A 25,591-nucleotide genomic window follows, 5' to 3' on the forward strand; every position below is an offset into this window, starting at 1 on the left:
TATGAATACTGCTGGATGAATATTTCTTGACTTCCTAATTGTTCCTGCTTCCTCCACAGAGTGGACCAGCAGAGCTCAGAGGTTCCCAGGGTCCATCTGCCCAGCAGCATCAAACACAGCTGGACTCCATATTTATGGTCTGTAGATGAACAACAAATACTTTTCCATGAGTTCTGTTCAAAGTCACCTTCATGCTACACTTTGTAGACCAGAGGACTGTCAGTCTGTCCAACATCCATCTGGTGTTTGGCTCCATGATTTTACTCTGATGTTTCCTTCATCTATTATTCTGTTCCAGCTGCTGGAGGACAACATTGTTACTTTTGTGAAGGAAGAACTGAAGAAGATCAAGAAAGTTCTGAGTCCAAATTACCCAGAACATTCAGAGAGTCAGAGAGATGATGAAGTGTTGGAAGGTGATGATGAAGAGCAGAGGAGGAGCAGCAGAGATGTAGTGATGAAGATCACACTGAACTTCCTGAGGAAGATGAAGCAGGAAAAGCTGGCTGACCATCTGCAGATCAGTAAGAGGATTTTTTCAGAGATTTGAAATGATAGATAAATTACACATTTGCTGAAATGATGTAATCAAATTCAAAAGATGATTTTCTTTAATATCTGATTTACGTTATTGTGTTAATTTAGGACATTTAACAGCAGTTTGTCAACATCAACTTAAATCTGGTCTGAAGAAGAAGTTCCAGTCTGTGTTTGAGGAATTGCTAAAGCAGGAAGTCTAACCCTTCTGAACCAGATCTACACAGAGCTCTACATCACAGAGGGAGGGACTGGAGAGGTCAATGATGAACATGAGGTCAGACAGATTGAAACAGCATCCAGGAAACCACACAGACCAGAAACAACAGTCAGACAAGAAGACATCTTTAAAGTCCCACCTGGAAGAAATCAACCAATCAGAACAGTCATGACAAAGGGAGTGGCTGGCATTGGGAAAACATTCCTAACACAAAAGTTCACTCTGGACTGGGCTGAAGACAAAGCCCACCAGAACATCCAGTTCATATTTCCATTCACCTTCAGAGAGCTGAATGTGCTGAAAGAGAAAAAGTTCAGCTTGGTGGAACTTGTTCATTATTTCTTTAGTGAAACCAAAGAAATCTGCAGCTTTGAACACTTCCAGGTTCTGTTCATCTTTGATGGCTTGGATGAGAGTCGACTTCCACTGGACTTCCACAACAAGGAGATCCTGACTGATGCTACAGAGTCCACCTCAGTGGATGTTCTGCTGACAAACCTCATCAGGGGGAAACTGCTTCCCTCTGCTCTCCTCTGGATAACCACACGACCTGCAGCAGCCATCCCTCCTCAGTGTGTTGGCATGGTTGAGGTCAGAGGGGTTCAATGACCCTCAGAAGGAGGAGTACTTCAGGAAGAGATTCAGAGATGAGGAACAGGCCAGCAGGATCATCTCCCACATGAAGACATCACGAAGCCTCCACATCATGTGCCACATCCCAGTCTTCTGCTGGATCACTGCTACAGTTCTGGAGGATGTGTTGGAGACCAGAGAGGGAGGAGAGCTGCCCAGAACCCTGACTGAGATGTACATCCACTTCCTGGTGGTCAGACCAAAGTGAAGAAGGTCAAGTATGATGGAGGAGCTGAAACAGATCCACACTGGAGTCCAGAGAGCAGGAAGATGATTGAGTCTCTGGGAAAACTGGCTTTTGATCAGCTGCAGAAAGGAAACCTGATCTTCTATGAATCAGACCTGACAGAGTGTGGCATCGATATCAGAGCAGCCTCAGTGTACTCAGGAGTGTTCACACAGATCTTTAAAAAGGAGAGATGTCTGTACCAGGACAAGGTGTTCTGCTTCGTCCATCTGAGTGTTCAGGAGTTTCTGGCTGCTCTTCATGTTCATCTGACCTTCATCAACTCTGGTGTCAACCTGATGGAAGAAACACAAACATCTAAGAAATCTCCATCATTTAATGAATCTTACCAAAAGTCTCTCCATCAGAGAGCTGTTGACCAGGCCTTTCAGAGTCCAAATGGACACCTGGACTTGTTCCTCCGCTTCCTCCTGGGACTTTCACTGGAGACCAATCAAAGACTCCTGCAAGGTCTGCTGACACAGACAGGAAGTAGCTCACAGACCAATCAGAAAACAGTTCAGTACATCAAGGAGAAGATAAATAAGAATGTGTCTGTTGAGAAAAGCATCAATCTGTTCCACTGTCTGAATGAACTGAATGATCATTCTCTAGTGGAGGAGATCCAACAGTCTCTGCGTTCAGGAAGTCTCTCCACAGATAAACTGTCTCCTGCTCAGTGGTCAGCTCTGATCTTCATCTTGGTGTCATCAGAAAAAGTTCTGGATATGTTTGACCTGAAGAAATACTCTGCTTCAGAGGAGGTTCTTCTGAGGCTGCTGCCAGTGGTTAAAGCCTCCAACAAAGCTCTGTAAGGACACAGAATGTTAATGCAGTTATTGTTGATCAAGTGAAAACATTTAATGATGTGCTAAATATTGATTGATGTTGTTTTAGTTTATTTATTGATGTATTGTCTCCCAGATTTTGCCCGCAGGGATACATCAGGGAGAAAGTCTATTAATATGTAGCATTATCGAGATAACAACACCATCATCATTATACTTCATTTAAGAAGCAAAACTCATCTTTCTGCTAAAACTGAGACTGGATGAATTTAGTTTTATTGTGGAATTCATAAGTTTTGTTGCCAGCCTCCTTGTTCTTTTTAGATCAGACCTTCAAAGATTGTGACCCAACCGTTGACCAAATCAATTCACAACAAAATGCAATGTAAATATGTGGAACAATAGATAGTTCCTTCAATCTTTCAAAAAAGAACATAATAGATTTGAAAGTAAAATATTTTTTATGAATTGTTTAATAACATATTTTCCTCCCTGTCTCCTCAGACTGAGTGTCTGTAACCTCTCAGAGAGAAGCTGTGAAGCTCTGTCCTCAGTTCTCAGCTCCCAGTCCTCCAGTCTCAGAAAACTGGACCTGAGTAACAACAACCTGCAGGATTCAGGAGTGAAGCTTCTCTCTGCTGGACTGAAGAGTCCAAACTGCAACCTGGAAATTCTCAGGTAACTCTGGGCTCTTGACAAATTGCTGCATCTTTGGTGCAAAAAGAAACATAATTACAGATCCCAGCAGTTGGTTGGCTTTCTGATTTATTCCACATGTTATAAATCCATCCATCCATCTGTTCAGACCTTGGTCTCTACCTCATCGTTCTCATTTTCTCATCATGTGATGAATTGTGTATCTGCAGCTTATCAGGCTGTTTGGTCTCAGAGGAAGGCTGTGCTTCTCTGGCCTCAGCTCTGACCTCCAACCCCTCCCATCTGAAAGAGTTGGACCTGAGCTACAATCATCCAGGAGACTCAGGAGTGAAGCTGCTGTCGGCTGGACTGAAGGATCCACACTGGAGACTGGAAGCTCTCAGGTATGGAGGAACCTGCTGCAGGAGCAGAGAAGGTCTGATAGAGGAGGAAGAGGAGAAATGTCTTTAGTCAGTCTGCTGGGAAACATTTAGTAGGAAGCTAAATGTTTAGATCATCATCCAGTTTTCTGAAATATTCACAGATCAAATCTTTGATTCTTGTTGAATCTTTGTTGAATGTGATGCAGCTTCTCCTTTTTAATGTTTGTATTTCTGGATATTACAGTGAGGCCACAGCAGGTTTTCAGCAGCAGGGCTGTTTAGTGTTTCATTCCTTCATCTGTGTGTGGGAGTGTGGATGCAGGTATCCAGGTGTTGATCAGAGTTTAGATTGATTGTATTTTAAAGCTGATTATTAAATCAGGTTGAGCTTCCAGAAATGTTTCCTTAGTTTCCTGATGTCCTTTAAGGCTTCAGTGAGTTTCTTCAGGTTGTTACTGAGGGATTTCCTTTCTCCTCTTTGTTGGAACTTTTCCTGTGTTTGGAGAAATGAGTTGTGCTGCAGCAGCACCAACTGTCCTTCCTACATCCACTGCAGTTTGCAATCCAGATGTTGGACTGTTCCTGTCTCAGTGGAGGACAATGTGTGTCTGAGAGACATGTAATGTCCATGTTTGCTGCTGAAAGAGACTGATGGTCTGACCCCCCTCCTCCTTTCAGGGTGGAGCCTGCTGGAGGCCGATTCTTGACTCCAGGTCCATGGAGATGTAAGTGTGTTTTTCATCTGATTCATGACAACAAAGCAGCTCACATTCAACCATCTTCAAACTGTCACATCACTCATTCAGGAGTCAAAGTGTCAATAAATGATCAATAACTGCAGCTGGATTGTGTTTGTTCTCTCCATCAGATTCCTGTCAACTCACCATCGACACAAACACAGTGAACAAAAACCTCAAACTGTCTAAAGACAACAGGAAGGTGACATATGTTATGGAGTTTCAGTCATATTCTGATCATCCAGACAGATTTGATTTCTGGAATCAGCTGCTGTGTAGAACTGGTCTGACTGGTCGCTGTTACTGGGAGGTCGAGTGGAGAGGATATGTTGAGATATCAGTGAGTTACAGAAGAATCAGGAGGAAAGGAGAAAGTAGAGACTGTTTGTTTGGAGGGAATGATCATTCCTGGAGTCTGAGATGCTCTGATAGTTATGGTTACTCTGTCAGGCACAATGACATAGTAACTCATCTCTCCTCCTCCTCTGACTCTAACAGAGTAGCAGTGTATGTGGACTGTCCTGCTGGCAGTCTGGCCTTCTACACAATCTCCTCTAACTCACTGAGCCTCCTCCACACCTTCAACACCACATTCACTGAACCTCTGATTCCTGGATTTGGGTTCTGGTCCAGTTCTGGTTCCTCTTCAGTGTTTCTGAGCTGATTTGAGTCTAAAGAGTCTAAAGTTTTTCCTCCTGTCAAAGAAACTCTCTCACTGTTGAACAGATAGTTCAGTCTCTATAATCTATTTCTTGGTGAAACGATTCTGATTGAGTCCTTTGAATTTTTTTCTTCTTCCAGTCCTTTAAAGATGGAAGCTGTTATTATTCCAGGATTATTTCAGGATCATTCAGGATTGTTTCAGGACTATTGCAGGATTATTCCAGGATCCTCATGTTTTTCTGTTTGTTTCCAGTCAAAGCTTCACACTGAATATCAAGATGTTGTTTCTCTTATTTTTTCCTTTCATTCATCAGATTTCATTGAAATATTGATCAGTTTTTCTCAATCTGATCAGTTTCTGTTTCTATCGGCTCCTATTTTTCTCAACATGTCAGATTTGAATATTAAATTTTTCTTTTGTAAATTTGCTGCAGTTTGTCTTCATGTGTTTTAAATAAAAACATTTTTCTTCTGCATTTGGTTCATTTGCCGCTCATTCTGTTCTTTTTCTGTTCAAATTTAAATATTTGCATTGAAAATATTTTTTTCACCAACTCTGCCTTTTCAGAAAGTCCTAATTAAAGTAAAACATTCCCATCCCATGAAGGTCAGAGGTCAATGCTTTCAAGCATAAAGTGGGAAAATCTTAATATTTTCTGTTTCATTCAGAACTTCTACCTGAAACTCAGAACCTGCAGAACATTTTTTTCTTTGGAGAAAAATTCCAAAAGCTAACCAGAGCCAGCATTAATTAGCTAGCTAACCAGCTTAATGCTAGCTATTTAGCTAGCATTAATCAGCTAGCTAACCAGAACCAGCATTATTTAGCTTGCTAATATTGTGAAAAACATCATGTATTCTAAACCGACAGACCAAAAACGTGCAAGCGCACGCAAATCAGCCAACACAAAGCAATCAGACTTTACATTTTTATTCTTTTTTAGCACTAAAAAAGAGACGCTTACCATCACAGACTAGAAGTGAAAACAGGAGTCCCCGAGTCTATACAGCATATCATTAAAAACGGGAATATTCATTGCTTATGATCTAAGAACACGCCCAGTGGTCATCCGATGTCCTGCGTCACCTAAAACTCTATTTTCTTGGAGGTGGGAGTGAGGAGATGATTCAGTTTCTGTATCTGTTACAAATACAAACCCCTTTGTGTGAAAGTATGAGAGTGTAATGTGTGTAGAAGCATATGTGTGTATTTGACCTTGATAAGCACCTCAACAGCTCCCCCTTTTGGTCTCAAAGAGACCACACAATATAACAGGGCTGCCCATCCTGAGTAGACATTGTCCCTATCCGGACCGGAAACATTCCCCGAGGCTCATTACCGATGTTGACTTGTCTTCCAACTTTGCTGTTGTCTTTCATGTCATTTCATTTCCATTTGTTGGGGGTAAAACAGATAGAACACCCCACGCCTCCGAAGGCGGCGAATCGAAATCACAATGTTCATCTTACAGGATAAACAATAACATACAACAAAATAAAATGTTAAAGGAAGTTTAATTGTTAAACAAAAATGTGAGGGTTAATGAACTGTAAATGAGTGCAATTTCAAAATAATATGTGAATGTTAATAAACTGTGACATTAATAAAATGGTAAATATCAATAAGGGGTGAATAAATTTTAAAACAATATTTGACATTTAAAAATCAATTAGTAAAATGTTAAAGAGTAATAAAATGTAAATTGAGTAAAATATTAAGGTAATACTGTGAATGTTAATAAAACATAAGCTGAATAATAGTTACTAAAATGCAAAATGCCTAAAGTGTTAGGTAATAGATTTAATAAACCCAAAATTAATAAGATAAACTTTAATATGAAGAAATGTTAGACAATACTTGAAAAGAGAAAATGCAAACAACAAAATGTGAAGATCCCAGGCTTCAGTGGTGTTTCAGCTGTAAATTGGTACATTAATCACAGAAGGCGCCTGCAGCCTCACATCCCAGCACACCCAGAAAAGATTAGACTTTATTCACCAAACTCTGGAAAGTCGAAGTTCCACGGTCTTTTTACGTTTCCGGGAAATCATCTGCTAAGCAGGGGGCTTAACATCACTCCAGCTCCCCCTCTCTATGGTTGAAGTAATGCACCGCACAGCCAAGGACCTCAGACAAGGAACACAGCAGCAACCACAGGTGATCAGGAGAACAAAGAAGGTTGCTGCACATCTCAGCGATTTGCAAAGCAAATTAAATGTTTACCTGAATCTAAATTAACACTGAAAATCCTCCTCAGTCTGAATTCCCTGGACTGTTCTGTAGTATTTTTATTGGACAAACTACACAGGAAATTAGTGGTTATGTCACTTGGCTTTGGATGTTTTTTTTGACATGCTTTTGGTTGTGTGAAATCTTATTGGTGTCAACAAATATTGAGATATTTGTCAAAAAGATGTCATTTTATTTCAGCCTTCACTGAAGGCCTTGACTGGGTTAGGGACCCAAACAGCTCAGCAATTGTTGGAAAGAACATGACTTTCCAGGAGCAGGAGGAACTAACTGAACTGAGACAAAATGGTGGTTTAAAGCTGAGCTTTGCTGATCGACCTTTGGACAGTTTTTGGTTCACTGCTGCCAAGGAGTTCCCTGTTCTGGCAAACAAAGCTACTTTGACATTGCTCCCATTTTCCTCACCATATCTGTGTGAAGTGAGCTTCTCAAGCCTGGCTATTATAGAAACAGAGAGACTGAGAGCTGTGGAGGAAGAGCTTCGTGTGTCTTTCTTCAACTCCTGCCAGGATCTCAGCCCTGTGTTCATCCCAACATGCACAGGCTTCACACTAAGTGACTAAAATATACACATATTGACATTTTGTGCTTCAACTCTTCATATGGAGTTATTTTCTGTTTTCTGGCCAACAGAATGCTTGTGGACAGAATTAGTTTGTAAAACACTGAAGTTTTCTACAGTGTTTTATAACTGCAGTTTAACCTCTTTAACTTTAAGACCACATTGTTGTGCCTCTGTTCAGCTGCACTTTTGAAGTGAATATGTTAAGTGCAGTTTGAAATAAGAAATATAAAATATGACAAAAAATAAATATTTGTGTTTATTTGATTTCTATTCAAGACACTTTGATTATAATTACTATATATTTAATATCTGCGGCTATAGAGTATTATTGTTTACGTTTTACCAACTTACCAACTTTATTTATAAAGCACTTTAAAACAACCACAGCTGAAACAGAGTGCTGTACATAAAATAGATAAAAACAAAAACAGTTTAAAACAACAAACATACAATATAAAACTAGATCTCGCTGGAGTTGAAAGCCAAGTAAAATAAATGGGTTTTAAGACGAACTTTAAAAGTGGACAGTGAAGGGGCCTCTCTGACCTGCAGGTCATTCCATAGCTTAGGACCCACGACAGAGAAAGCTCTGTCCCCTCTGAGCTTCCTTCTAGATCTTGGTACCTCCAAGAGCAACTGATCTGCAGATCTAAGAGACCAATAAGGTATGTAAGAGTGAAGAAGCTCAGAAAGGTAAGCCGGGGCAAGATCATGCAGCGATTTAAAAACAAACATAAGAATTTTAAAACGGATCCTAAAATAAACAGGCAGCCAGTGAAGTGATGCCAAGACAGGGGTTACATGCTCTCTCTTTCCAGTTCCTGTCAAAAGTCTTGCAGCCGCATTCTGAACCAGTTGCAGACGTGAGAGCAGTGACTGACTGACTCCCAAATATAGAGAGTTACAGTAATCCAGTCGAGTCGAAATAAAAGCGTGGATCACTGTTTCGAAATGCTGCCTTGAAAGAAAAGATTTTACTGATGCCAATCGCCTTAAATGATAAAAACTGGACTTAACCACAGCTCTAATTTGGCTGTCCACTTTAAAATCACTGTCCACCTTAAAACCAAGATCTGTAATAACAGGTTTAAAATACACCTCCAAGGGTCAAAGGTCAACAGAGGAGGACTCACAGGAGCCACTGGGTCCGAACACCATCACCTCCGTTTTCTTTTCGTTAAAATTTAAAAAGTTCAAAGCCAACCAAGCTTTAACATCATCTAGACATGCCAGGAGATGTTTGATTGAATGTACATCTTTCTGCTTCAGGGGCAAGTAAATCTGGCAATCGTCAGCATAACAATGAAATGAAATCCCATGTTTCCTGAAGATAGAACCCAGAGGCAGTAAATAAAGACAGAAAAGGATTGAGCCCTGTGGTACACCATATAACATTGAAGCAGTAGATGATTTTTGGTCGGTGGTTTGCCTCGTGATTCTTTCAATGAAAACAATGAACCTTGGCTCAGAAAAGGTTGAAAAACCCTGAGCTGCAGAACCGTCTGCACCGGAACCATCTCAGAATCTAGCAGGTTCTGGAGGGAGGGAAGCCAGAAACAGGACATGATCGGCTTCGTAAAGGAATGAATCAGAACCTCGCTTCTTCTGCAGGAGGATTTCCACATTGAAAGAGCAGACCGAGCGCCGGGACCGAGGCCCGCTGACACCAACCCGCCTCGCTCCATCATTGGCCGCTTCATGGATTACACCAGGAAAGAAGCGCTGCTGCAACGGTCCGGGTCCCTAAAACACATCGTTCTCCAAGGGAAAACATATACTTTGACTAGGACTTCTCTCCAGAGTTCCAAAAGAAGAGAGTGAGACTGCGGAGCTTCATCAAGCAACTTAAAGGAAAACAGGCAAAATGTGGTTTTCCGGCGCAACTCAGAATGGACTTGGGAACAAAAAGCTTCCCTCCTCTTGTGGACGCGGTACCGACGTTGGAGAGGTTGGACGTCTCGGTGCAGATGAGTGAGAGAGAGAGGATGGAAGCAGAGCCTCCAGAGAGGCCTGGACTCCGAGAGTCAACAACAGGAGACATGGAAAACGGGGACAACCTGATGCACATCTAAAAGTTTACATTGAAGACTGAGGAGAACAAAATGTTCATAAACAGAGGAACTCTGGAGGATATAAGGGATGTTTTAGCAACAATTATTAGGGGAGAAGAAGACGTTATGGAAACAGCCAATGTTACATAGTTATATAGTGAATCTGTATTTCAAATGTTTCTGATCTCACGGGTCGCCAATATCACCTGGTTACTATCGTTCTCCCAATTGGGTGGAGATCTCAGCAGGGAATTATTGCTGTTCTTTGTGATCTGGAAGCACTTAGTGCTTTTTCCCCAGAGCGACTACGGGCACACGGCGCTCTGCCTTGGTTACATCGGGGGCTGGTCAGGAGGCCACCACAGATTATATGTGGTCTTAATAGAACCAGGCGGGTTGATGGGAGTCCTTGGGGCTTCATGTGTTCAAACTATTTCTGTGTTACTATGTTCTTGTTCCTTGACATGTTTGTGGCCACACTGAGTGACCAACAGGAGGCAGAAACAGATCAGATGCAACATCCAGAATTAAGGTCAAAGGGTCAAAAGTAGAGGTTGAGGTTGACATGATTAAAACAACTATATATTATGAGTGATTTAAATATTGTGTGTTATCATGTGAGAGGACTGGGTCATCCGATAAAGAGGAAGAAAATATTAGCTGAATTAAAATGGCTTAAAAGTTCAATATCTCTATTGCAAGAGACTCATCTTAACGACTTGGAGCAGCAGAAATTAAAAAGAGAGTCGGTGGATCAAGGGTTTTTAGCCAGCTGTCCAAAAAGCAGAGGGAGGGGCAATTTTATTATAGAAATAGTTCAAATTACTGTTAATGGCAAGAATACAAAGTGTAGACTGAAAAAAGTTCAGATAGAAAAACAAACTTTTCAAACTTTCACTCTTTTCTACATAAATCATCCAAATCAAAGCAGCAAAATATTTCCTGATTATTTTTCTAAAACATCTTCAAGGATTTCCAGCTAAGTTTGTAGAGAAAGTAAAAAAAAAACATCATAAACCTGATTTTATTTGTTTAGCAAATATTTTAAAGAGAGAAAAACACTTTTATCTCCTCACTAAATTATTGCAAACTAGAAATCCCTCTAACTGAACTACAATAGTTTTAATATTCATCCTAAATAAATCATTTTCTATTAGTTTATAGTTTATTTCATTTCTAACAATGTTTCTTTACACCATGAAAGTTTATTATAGACTTTGTAAATAATCAATGTTGTTCTGATCTCTACTAAATCAGAACATTTTAAAGTTTGCACTTTCATTTATTTATTTTCTTGTTACTAAATATTAAAATGTTTCCATAATTTAGTGTTAATCTGTTTTTGTCACATCATTAATATTTGTAATTCACCTTCCATTAAACTGACCAGATCAAAATAATGAATCAGCAAATAAAGTAAATGTTAACAAATTAGATTCATTGCATAAATTATTTATGTAAAGTAATAAAGTTTAGGATCCAGTTCTGACCCTTGTGGTTTTCCACAGGTAACTTCTAGTAAATTATAATTCATATTATTTGTACATTTTGATGTTTTGAGTAACTTTTACCCAGGAATGTAAAATGAATCATGATTCAGAAATAAGACAATAATTATATAAATATATATTGGAGACAGTTTCATAACTTAATATTCAGAAGTTTGCTTCCATCTCCTCAGGTTTGGTCAGAATCTCCTTCAGTCTAATTTGGGTCAAATGTTCTGGTTTCCTTCCACAAGGTTCTCATGATTCATTGCTGGAGTTCTGGTCCATTCCTTCTTACAGAACCGGTGACGGTCTTTACTAAAATATGAACTTTTTATGAGCAAATTGATTATAAAATGACAACCATCAGAAGGCCTGTTCTTTAGGTCAGAGAAGCAGAATATTTTCCTCTCTCTCTTCTTTCTCCAACATGGTTCAGACATTAAACTGAGCCATGTTGCTGTTGGCAACAACAGCTAAAAAAGATTAGCAGAGGAAGCTGCCATCAGCTGCTGCACTTCTACTATTAGTCCACTAGATGGAGACATGGAGCAACATTTACATTCACTGATTCAACCTGAACAACAGAAAATATTTTAGTTCACAATCATTAAACTCTACAAGTGGAGAAGATTAACTATTTAATAATCTGACTGAATCAAACACATTTTAACAATATTTGTTTTATTTTGAAAGCGAGCAACAGGAAACTGTTGATTCTGACTTTAATGGTGGAGACAAGAATTTGATACCAGATAAAAATCTGAATCAGTTCAGAGAAGAAAAACAAAAACATCAGCTGTTCATCATGTTGTTTGATTCCAGTTCATCAGTAATCTGATAATCCTGTAGATTAAAAGGAAGAGAGATTAAACTTTGAGTTCAAATCATGGGGAATATTTTCTCCAAACTTCTTTGATGATTTCACTGAATTATTGTCTGTAATTTTGATTAATTTTTATTTTGTTCTTATTGTTGGTGATTTTAACTTTCATATCAACAATCCAATGGATCGAGGCAGTAAGAGCTACATCAGATCCTGAATAACTACAGACTGCTCCAACATGTCCTGGAACCCAAACATAATCATGGACTCACTCTGGTCCTTATTATTTCTAAAGGACTCATTATATCTAAAATTGCAGTCCTTGATGTAAAACTTTCAGATCACTTTTGTATTTTTTGGGACAGTTTACTTCCTGCTCACAATGACAACTATAAACAAGTCATTTCAAAAAGATGCATTAAACTACTGCTGATCAATTTATTCAGGCTTTTCTTTCATCTGCTATAAACTCCTGTACTTCTGAGAGATCTAATTGTCAACTTTATGTTTAAAATTGAGAAGGTTATTGACACCATTGCTCCTGCTACTACAAAAATAATCTCTGGGAAAGATGAACCACCTTGGAGAAATTTAGAGTCTGTTAGAAAAGGGAAGAAAGAATGAAGGAAAGCTGAACATCAGTGGCGTAAAACTAAACTGCAAACACATTTAGATATTTACAAAGATAAACTCAAAACATTTAATTCTGAACTGAGAAATGCAAGAGAGAGTTTTTTTCTCAAATGTCATTTCTACCTCTATCAACAACTCTCATGCTCTGTTCTCAATTGTTGACAGATTGATAAATCCACCTTCTACTGTTAATCATGAATTTTTCTCCTCTGAGGTCTGTGACAAACTTGCCACCTATTTTGTAAATAAAATGGTGAAAATAAGGGAGACATGAACTCCTCTGTGTCTGTTGTTAGGAAACAATTAACTGTTTTCCACCAAACAGGACTTACCTATGATGACCCACTTTAACCTGGTCACTCAAAAACATTAGAGTTACACTTTACATCATGAATTTATCCACCTGTTCCCTTGACATCATACCTACGAGTTTATTCTTAAAGGTCTCAGATGTTTTTGCTCCTGATCTTCTACAAATAATTAATAATTCATTCACCTCTGGAGTTTTCCCTCAGGCTTTAAAGACTGTGGTAGTTAAACCACTTTCTCAAAAAACAGATTCTGGACTCATCAATTCTAAGTGATTACTGACCAATATCAAACTTACCTTTTTTAGCTAAAATATTAGAAAAAATAGTTTTTCAACAGATAAATGTTTTTCTAGCCCTAAACTGTTTTGATGTTCATTAATCAGGCTTCTGTCAACTGAAACTGCTGCTGTGAAAATATTCAATGACCTCCATCTAAACACCGACCCTAATAAAATGTCAATATTACTTCTACTTGACTTTAGTGCTGCATTCGACACAAACGATCACGATATTTTATTATGTTGATGAGAATATTGAGTTGGCATTTCCGGTGTATTTTTCAGCTGGCTTAAATCTTACCTGTCTGACAGAACCTTTTGTGTTTCCATAGGCAGCTTTAAATCGAAGGTAAATAAAATTACCTATGGAGTTCCCCAAGGGTCCATCCTGGGGCCAATTTTTTTCAATATCAATATGCTTTCATTATTTAAAATCATAAAAAATAATGATATAGAAAACCACAACTATGCCAATGACACACAGCTATTCATTAGTCTTTCACCAGGAGATTACAGTCAGGTTCAAATATTCACTACATGTATTGAACAGATTAATGTCTGGATGAGCAAAAACTTTCTCCAACTAAATCAAAATAAAACTGAAATATTAGTGTTTGGACCAAAAGAACATAGATTTAAAACAATCACCCACCTTCAATCTGTGGGATTAAAATGCTCTGACAAGCCAATAATCTGGGGATGATCATGAATCCTGATCTGAACTTTAATAACCACATCAAATCTATCATGAAATCATCATACTACCATTTAAAAATATTGCTAAAATTAGACGACTCCACAAGACTCTGAGAAATTAGTCCCTTTGTTAATAGTAGACTCGATTACTGCAGTGCCATATTTACTGGATTATCAAAAAAAGCAATAAGAGCTCCAGCTTCTCCAGAATGCTGCTGCAAGAGTCCTAACTAAAACAAAAAAGATCAGCAGATCAGCCCAGTTCTGAGATCCCTGCACTGGCTGCCTGTTGCTCAAATAATATAATTTAAAATATCCTTAATAGTTTACAAAACACTAAATAATAGAAGCCCAGACTACATTTCTGATCTTCTTCAACCATATATACCACTCAGACCTTTAAGATCACCAGAATCAAACCTATTAACTAAACCAAGAGTCAGAACTAAACTTGGTGAAGCAACATTTAGTTTTTTATGCTCCAACAATTTAGAATAAACTTCCTGCTCATTGTAAGACTGCGCCTACCTTGAGTTGATTTTAAACAAGGTTAAAAACTTTGTTATTTGAAGTTGCCTATTAAACATTTAATTAACAGTTAATTCATGAACTACATTTAAAATTTTAATGTTTATTTGTCTATTTTTAATCTTAACTTTTTAAAATTATTATTATTATTTTTACTATCTTCTTATTGCATTTTGTTTTAAACTTTCTTGTAAAGTCACTTTGAGTTGTCTTTGGCTGAAAGGTGTTATGTAAATAAAGTTGCCTTTCCTCTGACTCCCAGTCAGTCAGACCAGTCAGACCAGTCAGACCAGTCAGACCAGTCAGACCAGTCAGTCTGGCTCTTTTCTCCTCTTAACACTTTCAGTTTAAACTAACCTGTTTATTGGTGACACCAGTCTGGATCTACTGTGGTTCTGTTGGGTCTCAGCTTGTTGTTCAGATTTTCTTTATCAAATCTTTGGATCATTTGAACAAACTGTAAGTTTGCTTTGTTTCCTACTTGAACTTTGTCATCAGGATATTCCTGCTTGTTTCTGCTCTGATGTTTGGACAAAATGTTCACTTCTGATTTCAGCTAAACAACTAAAATCTCTGTTGTTTGAAGTTCTCTGCTGAACATCTGGTTTTCTTTATTTTCTTCTCTGAACAAACTGATTCTTGGTTTTATTTCCTGGATTCAATCTCTGGTCTCCACCATTAAAACCAGAAAGTCCTGTTGCTTCCTTTCAAAATAAAATAATGTTATTGTTAAAATGTATTTAATTCAGTCAGATTATTAAATAGTTGAACTTTGAAGGAGCAGATAATCCACTTGTACAGTTTAATAATTAACTAAAATACTTCCTGTTCAGGTTGAATCAGTGAATGTAAATGTTGCTCCATGTCTCCATCTAGTGGACTGATAGTAGAAGTGCAGCAGCTGATGGCAGCTTCCTCTGCCTCTCTGCTGTCTGACTGCATTCACCTGACACTGATATGAAGCAGAGAAGAAGAGCCAATCAGAGGAGGAGCAGCTGATCTTTTTCCAGCACTAATGATGTAAAGGATGATCAGAGTTGATGTGCAGATGAATGATGTGTGTTTCCTCTGCAGGTGAAGCTAGAAAGTGTGTGTGAGCTGATGTGGATTCAGCAGCATGGATCAGTGTGAGGACAGAGAGGAGGGAGTCCCTCCCTCTAAAACCACTCTGTGTGGGGAAGATGAGAGCCAGAGCAAAGGTCAGAGGTGAGGTCACCATCTCCAACTGTCCACAGCCCTTTTCACACAGCGTTCACTATATCAGGCCAGAACAGACGTGGTGATGAAGCTGCTGCTCCTCTTTGCTGATTAAGTTTTAATCATCATGTTTCTGTCAGGATCCATCAGAGACTCAAACCAGAACCAGAACCAGAACCCAGCTGTGTGTCCTTTAAGAGCGACATGTCAAAGGAAGACTTCATCTACTTTAAATCTGCTGGATCTCCACCATCAGAGAGTGAGCTGTTTCTAATTGCTGTAACTTCTGTTTATATCTGTTATTGTGGCCATGTGATGATAAGTTCTGTTGGGTTCTGTTGTCATGAAAACATTGGACTGAATTTCAGGTTATTTTTCTTTTCATACGTCAAAGATGTAATACGTATGATGTCTCCAATGAAACATGTACCAATAATGAACATGTTACTATGAACAATAAAGTTCAACTGGATCCTTTGTATAAAAATCAAACAGGTCCGTTTGGATCCACAGTCTCTACCCAGAGCTTCACTAGTTAACAGAATCTCTAAATCTGATCTGATGTTTACCTGACATCAATTTAACCATCATTCATTGGACAGTTATTGACTCCATACAGAAAGAATCTTATAAATCCTCAGTCAGGACTCACTCTTATAAACTATTATGTTGACATGACATTTGGACCAGAAACATTTAACTGTGTTTTATTCTGTTTTGTTTTAGCCCAATTTTTCCAAATGAAACTGTGGACAAAAAAAATTTAATCTGTGTTGAACAAATCAGGGTTGAGAGTCTGGTAAATAGCAAATACCAAAATCTTTATTTCTGTCGTTGCAAATGGAGAATACACAGTAACCACAGCACAGGACCTTCAATGAGTTCTGACTAGGAGCTGCAAGCTCTCACAATATGTAGGATTCGTTACACAACGTGGTCACTCCCTGTCTCAGAGTCAGTTCCAATTGAACAAGTTTTATGTATAGTCAGCCACAGGGTGGACAGGGTGCAACCTCTTCCTTAGTGACAGAGAGGAGGGAGTCCCTCCCTCTAAAACCACTCTGTGTGGGGAAAATGAGAGCCAGAGCAAAGGTCAGAGGTGAGGTCACCATCTCTAACTGTCCACAGCCCTTTTCACACAGCGTTCACTATATCAGGCCAGAACAGACGTGGTGATGAAGCTGCTGCTGCTCTTCTTTGCTGATTAAGTTTTAATCATCATGTTTCTGTCAGAATCCATCAGAGACGCAAACCAGAACCAGAACCAGAACCCAGCTGTGTGTCCTTTAAGAGTGACATGTCAAAGGAAGACTTCATTTATTTTAAATCTCCTGGATCTCCACCATCAGAGAGGTGAGCTGTATCTAATTGCTGTAACTCTGGAAACTGAACCAGTAAGAACTCAGATGTTTCCAGTTATATTTCCAGAGGTTTGATCCATTATCTACAGAAATCAGCTGCTCTGTTCTCATGAAAACACCTTCATATCTTTATCTCTGGATGTTGATGATGATGTTCTGTTGCTTCCTGGCTCCATGTCAGACTAACAGTGGATCACATTTCCACTGGGAAATACCTGGTAAAGCCATTCTGGTCCATCAGGACTTGCTTCCTGTGTGCATTGTGAGAGCAGTTCAGCAGGGAAGGAAAGCTTCATGATGTGGTTGGTGAGATCTGCTGGAACTCAACCAAACTGAGCTGATGTGGACCATCAGAGGTTCTGCTGGTTCTTAATGGATCAGCAGGAACATTAAATCTTTACAACTACTTAGATCACCTGGTTCACTGCTCACATCCAGATATCACTTCATGGACCTTTACCTTCAGATTGTCTCTGTGTGGACAGATACAATGTGAGCTCACTGGCTTCCAGGCAGTGACGTGTGGTCAGGGGAGGCAGTGCCTCACCTGCCATCATGGAAAGAAAGAAAAAATATAATAATAAAATAATTTAAATTGTCATATTCATATATTGGTTTGTACTAAAGAAACTTCATTCTTCACCAATTTCAATTATTCTTTCTTCAAAATTGCTGAATCTTCTTGATTTTCCATTCAAATGCTTAGACGTGATGCCGGTGAGGCAGCAACAGCTCAGCCTCACCTTGGATGGCGCAACCCCTGGCTAACTGCGCTGGCTGCTAAGCGTAGAGAGCATGTTGCTGTATGGTGTCAATAAAATGGTTAAACATATTTAATATGTGAACTGATTTTCAATAATTTAGCTTATGTATATAATGTACAGTGCTTTTTGTCACCAACTGTGTTTGTGTAACATGTTTTGTGTGCTGAGCGATTATAAACAGAAGAGAACAGGTTGGAGGTGAGGAAGGCAGTTCTCTTGCCTCATGACAGGGGGCGCTCACAACTGCAGAGTAAGTGACAGCGAGCTAAGCTAAACGATACAGTAAGCAAGTCAAGTGCAGCGATAGATTATTAAAGATAGAAATAACTTTTTTCCTCTCGCCTATCCCGACTTTCAACATGGATAACTACATTTCAACACCAAAACAGTTTTCTCAAGTGGACTTTCAATCAAGCTGAATCTATTTGCAAATCTGATTCTGATGACATCAGTGTCTCACCAGCTATGAACCTCACGGCCCATCACTGCTTCCAGGGATCTACAGGATCCAGTTTAAAATTCCCTCTAAAACATCCAGGATAGCACCCTACATGGATACACCCATATACCTCAGATCTCCTCCATCACCTCAGATCTAGTCATCAGAACCTGATGGATGTCCCACACTGTCCTGAAGACCTGTGTGGACAGAGCCTTCACTTCCACTGTCCCCAAGCTCTGGGAAACTGTCTCCACCAGCATCAGATCTGCTGACAGTTTGGACTGTTTGAAGTCGTACTTCAAAATCAACACTCCAGGCTGTTATATGATATTTTAGAGCACCACCAATATACTCTTTTCTAAGAGTATATGAGAATAGAAAAACAATGCCCCCAATCATCAAACCCCCCAGAGAAGAAACAACAATTACAACAATAACAGTTTTTCTATTTTCCAGGTGGTAGCCCAAATTATTTTAATATTTTATGTGGTTCAGAAAATACAATCTCAAATGTATAACTCAAAGAAAAGTAGTCAAGTATACAAATGAAGAAGATTATCTTAGGACACCTTGAGCTGCACAGTGGCACAGTTGGTAATTGCAGCAAGAAGGTCCCGGGTTTGATTCTTCATGGAGTTTGCATGTTCTCCCTGTGCATGCATGGGTTCCTCCCAGAGTCCAAAAACATGACTGTCAGGTTAATTTGTCTCTTTAAATTCTCCCCAGGTGTCAGTGCATGGTTGTTTATCCTGTCTCCCTGTGTTACCCTGCAACAGACTGGTGACCTGTCCAGAGTGTACCCCACCTCACGACCAGAATGTTAGCTGGAGATAGACACCAGTACCTCCTGATCACACTAGGGACAAAGGTGTAAGGAAATGGATGGATGGATCTTAGGACACTGCAGGGGATCAACCGCAACTATAACTCACCCCCAATACCTCTCATGTCCATGTTTTCAAGATATTCTATAAAAAGACCGCAAATATTTTTGAAACAGCGAGTTTCCCTTTTATAATAAAACTAATTTTTTCCATTGGTAAGGTTGTGGATATTTTATTAATCCAGTTAATGAATTTTGTTTTACTGGCAAAATCAACTTTTTCACATGGCTATTGGGTTATTCTGGTGTTAATGGTATTCATGAGTGTGGATCATCTTCCTAACTTTGAATTGTGTTCATGTAATGCTCTGTTTTCCTCTGTGAATACTGCTGGATTAATCTTCCCTGACTTCCAAATTGTTCCTGGTTCCTCCACAGAGTGGACCAGCACAGCTCAGAGGTTCCCAGGGGTCCATCTCCCCAGCATCATCAAACCAGCTGGACTCCATATTTATGGTTTGTATATTAACAACATATACAAACCATGTACAGATCTGTTCCATGAGTTCTGTTCAAAGTCACCTTCATGCTGCACTTTGTAGACCAGAGGACTGTCAGTCTGTCCAACATCCATCTGGTGTTTGGCTCCATGATTTCACTCTGATGTTTCCTTCATCTATTATTCTGTTCCAGCTGCTGGAGGACAACATTGTTACTTTTGTGAAGAAAGAACTGAAGAACATCCAGAAAGTTCTGAGTCCAGATTACCCAGAACATTCAGAGAGTCAGAGAGATGATGAGGTGTTGGAAGGTGATGATGAAGAACAGAGGAGGAGCAGCAGAGAGGCACTGATGAAGATCACACTGAACTTCCTGAGGAGGATGAAGCAGGAAAAGCTGGCTGGCCATCTGCAGATCAGTAAGAGGATTTCTACAGAGATTTGAAATGATAGATAAATTACACATTTGCTGAAGTGATGTAATGAAATTTAAAAGACGATTTTCTTTCATATTTAATTTTTGTTATTGTGTTAATTTAGAACATCTTGCTCCAGTTTGTCAACATAAACTTAAATCTGGTCTGAAGAAGAAGTTCCAGTCTGTGTTTGAGGGAATTGCTAAAGCAGGAAGTCCAACCCTTCTGAACCAGATCTACACAGAGCTCTACATCACAGAGGGAGGGACTGGAGAGGTCAATGATGAACATGAGGTCAGACAGATTGAAACAGCATTCAGGAAACCACACAGACCAGAAACAATAATCAGACAAGAAGACATCTTTAAAGTCCCACCTGGAAGAGATCAACCAATCAGAACAGTGATGACAAAGGGCGTGGCTGGCATTGGGAAAACAGTCCTAACACAGAAGTTCACTCTGGACTGGGCTGAAGACAAAGCCCACCAGAACATCCAGTTCATATTTCCATTCACATTCAGAGAGCTGAATGTGCTGAAAGAGAAAAAGTTCAGCTTGGTGGAACTTGTTCATCATTTCTTTAGTGAAACCAAAGAAATCTGCAGCTTTGAACACTTCCAGGTTCTGTTCATCTTTGATGGCTTGGATGAGAGTCGACTTCCACTGGACTTCCACAACAAGGAGATCCTGACTGATGCTACAGAGTCCACCTCAGTGGATGTTCTGCTGACAAACCTCATCAGGGGGAAACTGCTTCCCTCTGCTCTCCTCTGGATAACCACACGACCTGCAGCAGCCAATCAGATCCCTCCTCAGTGTGTTGGCATGGTGACAGAGGTCAGAGGGTTCAATGACCCTCAGAAGGAGGAGTACTTCAGGAAGAGATTCAGAGATGAGAAACAGGCCAGCAGTATCATCTCCACATGAAGACATCACGAAGCCTCCACATCATGTGCCACATCCCAGTCTTCTGCTGGATCACTGCTACAGTTCTGGAGGATGTGTTGGAGACTAGAGAGGGAGGAAAGCTGCCCAGAACCCTGACTGAGATGTACATCCACTTCCTGGTGGTTCAGACCAAAGTGAAGAAGGTCAAGTATGATGGAGGAGCTGAAACAGATCCACAGTGGAGTCCAGAGAGCAGGATGATGATTGAGTCTCTGGGAAAACTGGCTTTTGATCAGCTGCAGAAAGGAAACCTGATCTTCTATGAATCAGACCTGACAGAGTGTGGCATCGATATCAGAGCAGCCTCAGTGTACTCAGGAGTGTTCACACAGATCTTTAAAGAGGAGAGAGGTCTGTACCAGGACAAGGTGTTCTGCTTCATCCATCTGAGTGTTCAGGAGTTTCTGGCTGCTCTTCATGTTCATCTGACCTTCATCAACTCTGGTGTCAACCTGATGGAAGAGAAACAAACATCTAATACATCTTCATTACTTAATAAACCTGAACTAAAGTCTGTCCATCAGAGAGCTGTTGACCAGGCCTTACAGAGTCCAAATGGACACCTGGACTTGTTCCTCCGCTTCCTCCTGGGACTTTCACTGCAGACCAATCAGAGACTCCTACAAGGTCTGCTGACAAAGACAGGAAGTATCTCACAGACCAATCAGGAATCAGTTCAGTACGTCAAGGAGAAGATTAATGAGAATGTCTGCAGAGAAAAGCATCAATCTGTTCCACTGTCTGAATGAACTGAATGATCGTTCTCTAGTGGAGGAGATCCAACAGTCTCTGAGTTCAGGAAGTCTCTCCACAGATAAACTGTCTCCTGCTCAGTGGTCAGCTCTGGGTTTCATCTTAGTGTCATCAGGAAAAGATCTGGATGTGTTTGACCTGAAGAAATACTCTGCTTCAGAGGAGGTTCTTCTGAGGCTGCTGCCAGTGGTTAAAGTCTCCAACAAAGCTCTGTAAGGACACAGATTGTTAATGCAGTTATTTGATGGGTAAAAATCTGCTAATTATGAGGTAAATATTCATGTTTCAATGTCTCTTCAATATGTCCCATTGTGCGGTTGTGCAAAAAAAAAAAAAAGACTTCCTTCAGCAGCTGGACATAGTGTTACATATTAAAGCAGCAAAACTCCTCCACTGTTAAAAATGAAATAGAATTTTGTGGAATTTTATGATGCTCTTTCCAACCTCCTTGTTGCCTGTAGTTCAGTACTTTAAGGCTGTAGGTCCAACTATAGAATGAACCAGTTCACAACAAATGAAAAGGTTGTGTAAAATTAAATGGTTCATTCTGTGTCCAATAAAAGCATTGTTGATTTGAAAGAACATACATTTTATATATTTTGAGGAATTGTTTAATAACAGATTTTCCTCCATGTCTCCTCAGACTGAGTGTCTGTAACCTCTCAGAGAGAAGCTGTGAAGCTCTGTCCTCACTTCTCAGCTCCCAGTCCTCCAGTCTCAGAGAACTGGACCTGAGTAACAACAACCTGCAGGATTCAGGAGTGAAGCTTCTCTCTGCTGGACTGAAGAGTCCAAACTGCAACCTGGAAACTCTCAGGTAACTCTGGGCTCTTGACAAATTGATGCATCTTGGGTGCAAAAAGAAGCATAATTACAGATCCATCCATCCATCCATCCATCCATCCATCCATCCATCCATCCATCCATCCATCCATCCATCCATCCATCCATCCATCCATCCATCCATCCATCCATCCATTCATCCATCCATCCATCTGTTCAGTCCTTGGTCTCTACCTCCATGTTCTCATTTTCTCATCATGTGATGAATTGTGTGTCTGCAGCTTATCAGGCTGTTTGGTCTCAGAGGAAGGCTGTGCTTCTCTGGCCTCAGCTCTGACCTCCAACCCCTCCCATCTGAAAGAGTTGGACCTGAGCTACAATCATCCAGGAGACTCAGGAGTGAAGCTGCTGTCGGCTGGACTGAAGGATCCACACTGGAGACTGGAAGCTCTCAGGTATGGAGGAACCTGCTGCAGGAGCAGAGAAGGTCTGATAGAGGAGGAAGAGGGAGAAATGTCTTTAGTCAGTCTGCTGGTTTTCCTAAGGTTTGTTCCTGAAAGCTGCTGCTGGTTCCTCCAATCCAGGCTCCGCCCCCTTTAGAGGAAATCTGTCCATATATGGCGCTAAGCGTCACCTTGATGCTGCAAAGCTTTGTTCAGTGATGAGATGTCAGGATGTTGGTGTCAGTCTGTTCCAGGCTTTAGTTGTTCTCCTCATGAGGAGCTGAAGTCTCTGACAGGAACGTGGAGCTGAACAGGAGAAGAACTTGAAGTTTCTTCTTGGCCTCTGATTCCAACAGCAGGACAATCCAACATTTTAGTCTGACTTCATCTGGAAATATTTCTTTGAGCCTCAATCAGTGTGAAGGCAGGTCAGCTCCTCATCAGAGCTGAGATCTTCTCTGTCCTCCATGCTGGAAATGTAGAAGTCCAGCAGCTCCTGATCAGTGACATCAGAGCATGACATCATCAGTAGAGTGATGATGTCATTTCCCTCTCAGAGCAGCTTGGAAATCTGAGAGGAAAGATGCAAACAAAGACTCTCTGGACTGTTGGATTTGCTGGTTCTGGTTCCAGATGCTCCTTGGACACTTTCACAAGCCATTACTGCAGCTGCTGGATTCAGGATGCTGCTTCTTCTTCTTGGGCTCATTGTAAATGTGTGCAACGCCACCTGGTGGCGCTGGTTGGTAGAGGAAGTGCTGACATGTAATGTCCATGTTTGCTGCTGAAAGAGACTGATGGTCTGACCCCCCTCCTCCTTTCAGGGTGGAGCCTGCTGGAGACCAATTCTTGACTCCAGGTCTGAGGAAATGTAAGTGTGTTTTTTCATCTGATTCATGACAACAAAGCAGCTCACATTCAACCATCTTCAAACTGTCACATCACTCATTCAGGAGTCAAAGTGTCAATAAATGATCAATAACTGCAGATGGATTGTGTTTGTTCTCTTCATCAGATTCCTGTCAACTCACCATCGACACAAACACAGTGAACAGAAAACTCAAACTGTCTAAAGACAACAGGAAGGTGACATGGGAGGAGGAGCTTCAGTCATATCCTGATCATCCAGACAGATTTGATTACTGGTATCAGCTGCTCTGTAGAACTGGTCTGACTGGTCGCTGTTACTGGGAGGTTGAGTGGAGAGGATATGTTTATATATCAGTGAGTTACAGAAGAATCAATAGGAAAGGAGACAATACAGACTGTTTGTTTGGATGGAATGATCATTCCTGGAGTCTGAGATGCTCTGATGTTGGTTATTCTGTCTGTCACAATAGCATAGAAACTCGTCTCTCTTCCTCCTCTGACTCTCACAGAGTAGCAGTGTATGTGGACTGTCCTGCTGGCATTCTGTCCTTCTACAGAGTCTCCTCTGACTCACTGATCCTCCTCCAAACCTTCAACGCCACATTCACTGAACCTCTGATTCCTGGATTTACAGTCTGGCCCAGATCTGGTTCTTCAGTGTTTCTGAGCTGATTTGAGTCTAAAGAGTCTAAAGTTTTTCCTCCTGTCAGAGAAACTCTCTCACTGTTGAACAGATAGTTCAGTCTACAATCTATTTCTTGGTGAAACGATTCTGATTGAGTCCTCGGAAACTTTTTCTTCTTCCAGTCCTTTAAAGATGGAAACTGGGATTATTCCAGGATTATTCCAGGATTATACTAGGATCCTCATCTTTTTCTCTCTGTTTCCAGTCAAAGCTTCACACTGAATATCAAGATGTTGTTTCTCTTATTTTTTCCTTTCATTCATCAGATTTCATTGAAATATTGATCAGTTTTTCTCAATCTGATCATTTTCTGTTTCTATCGGCTCCTATTTTTCTCAACATGTCAGATTTGAATATTAAATCTTCCTTTTGTAAATTTGCTGCAGTTTTTCTTCATGTGTTTTAAATAAAAACATTTTTCTTCTGTATTTGGTTCATTTGCTGCTCATTCTGTTCTTTCCTTGCAAATTTAAATATTTGCATTAAAAATATTTTTTCATCAACTCTGACTTTCAGAAAGTCCTAATTAAAGTAAACATTCCATCCCATGAAGGTCAGAGGTCAATACTTTGAAGCATAAATTGGGAAAATCTTTAATATTAAATGTATCTAATATTAAAAGTATTAAATTTGTAAATTTAATACTTACAAAAAGACATAAAATTAAAACGGTTTTCCATTAAAGCATCTCCTTTGGTATGAATGCAAAATATATAGATTTGAGAAATATTTTTGTATCAAACACATCCAAAACTTTCTAATCAAAACTATGACGATGATAATGACTAATATTATTATTGTTATTCATATTAAAATATGATGAATTTCACTTTAATCTTTACTCTCGATCGCATCAAAGTTCGTTTTTGGTGTAACAGTTTTATATTTAAACATGTGTTGCAATTACAGTATTAACAATACTAAATAAGGTAATTTCTGTTAATTTTCCTCTCTTTTAATATCCAATCAACCAGTGACTTGAACAAGAGAAAATCTGATGGTATTTTCATCAAAAATGTGTAAATATCTGCATCACCAATAGTGGCTCTTGCAGCGAATCACAATGAATTGCAAGAGAATCCAAATGTAAAAATCTAATTCCTTCAAAATTTGCCATCGACTGAAGTATTATTTCTTATACAAAATTTTAGTTTCTA

The 25,591-nt window shown here is 39.8% G+C and overlaps 2 protein-coding genes across 5 annotated transcripts; both read left to right on the forward strand.

Moving 5' to 3' along the window:
* The first annotated feature begins 1,430 nt into the window (after positions 1-1,430).
* Positions 1,431-24,814, forward strand: LOC129366459 (NLR family CARD domain-containing protein 3-like). Of its 2 annotated transcripts, XM_055040325.1 has the most exons (6): positions 1,431-2,427; positions 2,909-3,082; positions 22,297-22,470; positions 22,718-22,891; positions 23,704-23,750; positions 23,895-24,814. In XM_055040325.1, the coding sequence occupies exons 1-6, from the start codon at positions 1,661-1,663 to the stop codon at positions 24,419-24,421; spliced, it is 1,863 nt and encodes a 620-aa protein (XP_054896300.1). In that variant the 5' UTR covers positions 1,431-1,660; the 3' UTR covers positions 24,422-24,814. The 2 variants fall into 2 exon arrangements, with proteins under 2 accessions (XP_054896300.1, XP_054896301.1); XM_055040326.1 differs by lacking the exons at positions 22,297-22,470; positions 22,718-22,891; positions 23,704-23,750; positions 23,895-24,814 and adding exons at positions 3,271-3,444; positions 4,102-4,148; positions 4,292-5,254.
* LOC129366460 (protein NLRC3-like) lies at positions 14,821-21,511 on the forward strand. 3 transcript variants are annotated; one of them, XM_055040327.1, is made up of 6 exons: positions 14,821-14,908; positions 15,524-15,655; positions 16,880-16,999; positions 19,475-19,552; positions 19,730-19,955; positions 20,077-21,511. In XM_055040327.1, exons 4-6 carry the CDS (start codon positions 19,550-19,552, stop codon positions 20,877-20,879), a joined length of 1,032 nt encoding a protein of 343 aa, XP_054896302.1. In that variant the 5' UTR covers positions 14,821-14,908; positions 15,524-15,655; positions 16,880-16,999; positions 19,475-19,549; the 3' UTR covers positions 20,880-21,511. The 3 variants fall into 3 exon arrangements, 2 of the variants coding, with proteins under 2 accessions (XP_054896302.1, XP_054896303.1); XR_008606622.1 differs by lacking the exons at positions 16,880-16,999; positions 19,475-19,552; positions 19,730-19,955; positions 20,077-21,511 and adding an exon at positions 15,787-15,899; XM_055040328.1 differs by lacking the exons at positions 14,821-14,908; positions 15,524-15,655; positions 16,880-16,999 and having other exon boundaries at positions 17,449-19,552.
* Positions 24,815-25,591: the final 777 nt, after the last annotated feature.

Source organism: Poeciliopsis prolifica, unplaced genomic scaffold, assembly GCF_027474105.1.
Source record: "Poeciliopsis prolifica strain line A6 unplaced genomic scaffold, Auburn_PproV2 SCAFFOLD015, whole genome shotgun sequence".
Taxonomy (NCBI): domain Eukaryota; kingdom Metazoa; phylum Chordata; class Actinopteri; order Cyprinodontiformes; family Poeciliidae; genus Poeciliopsis; species Poeciliopsis prolifica.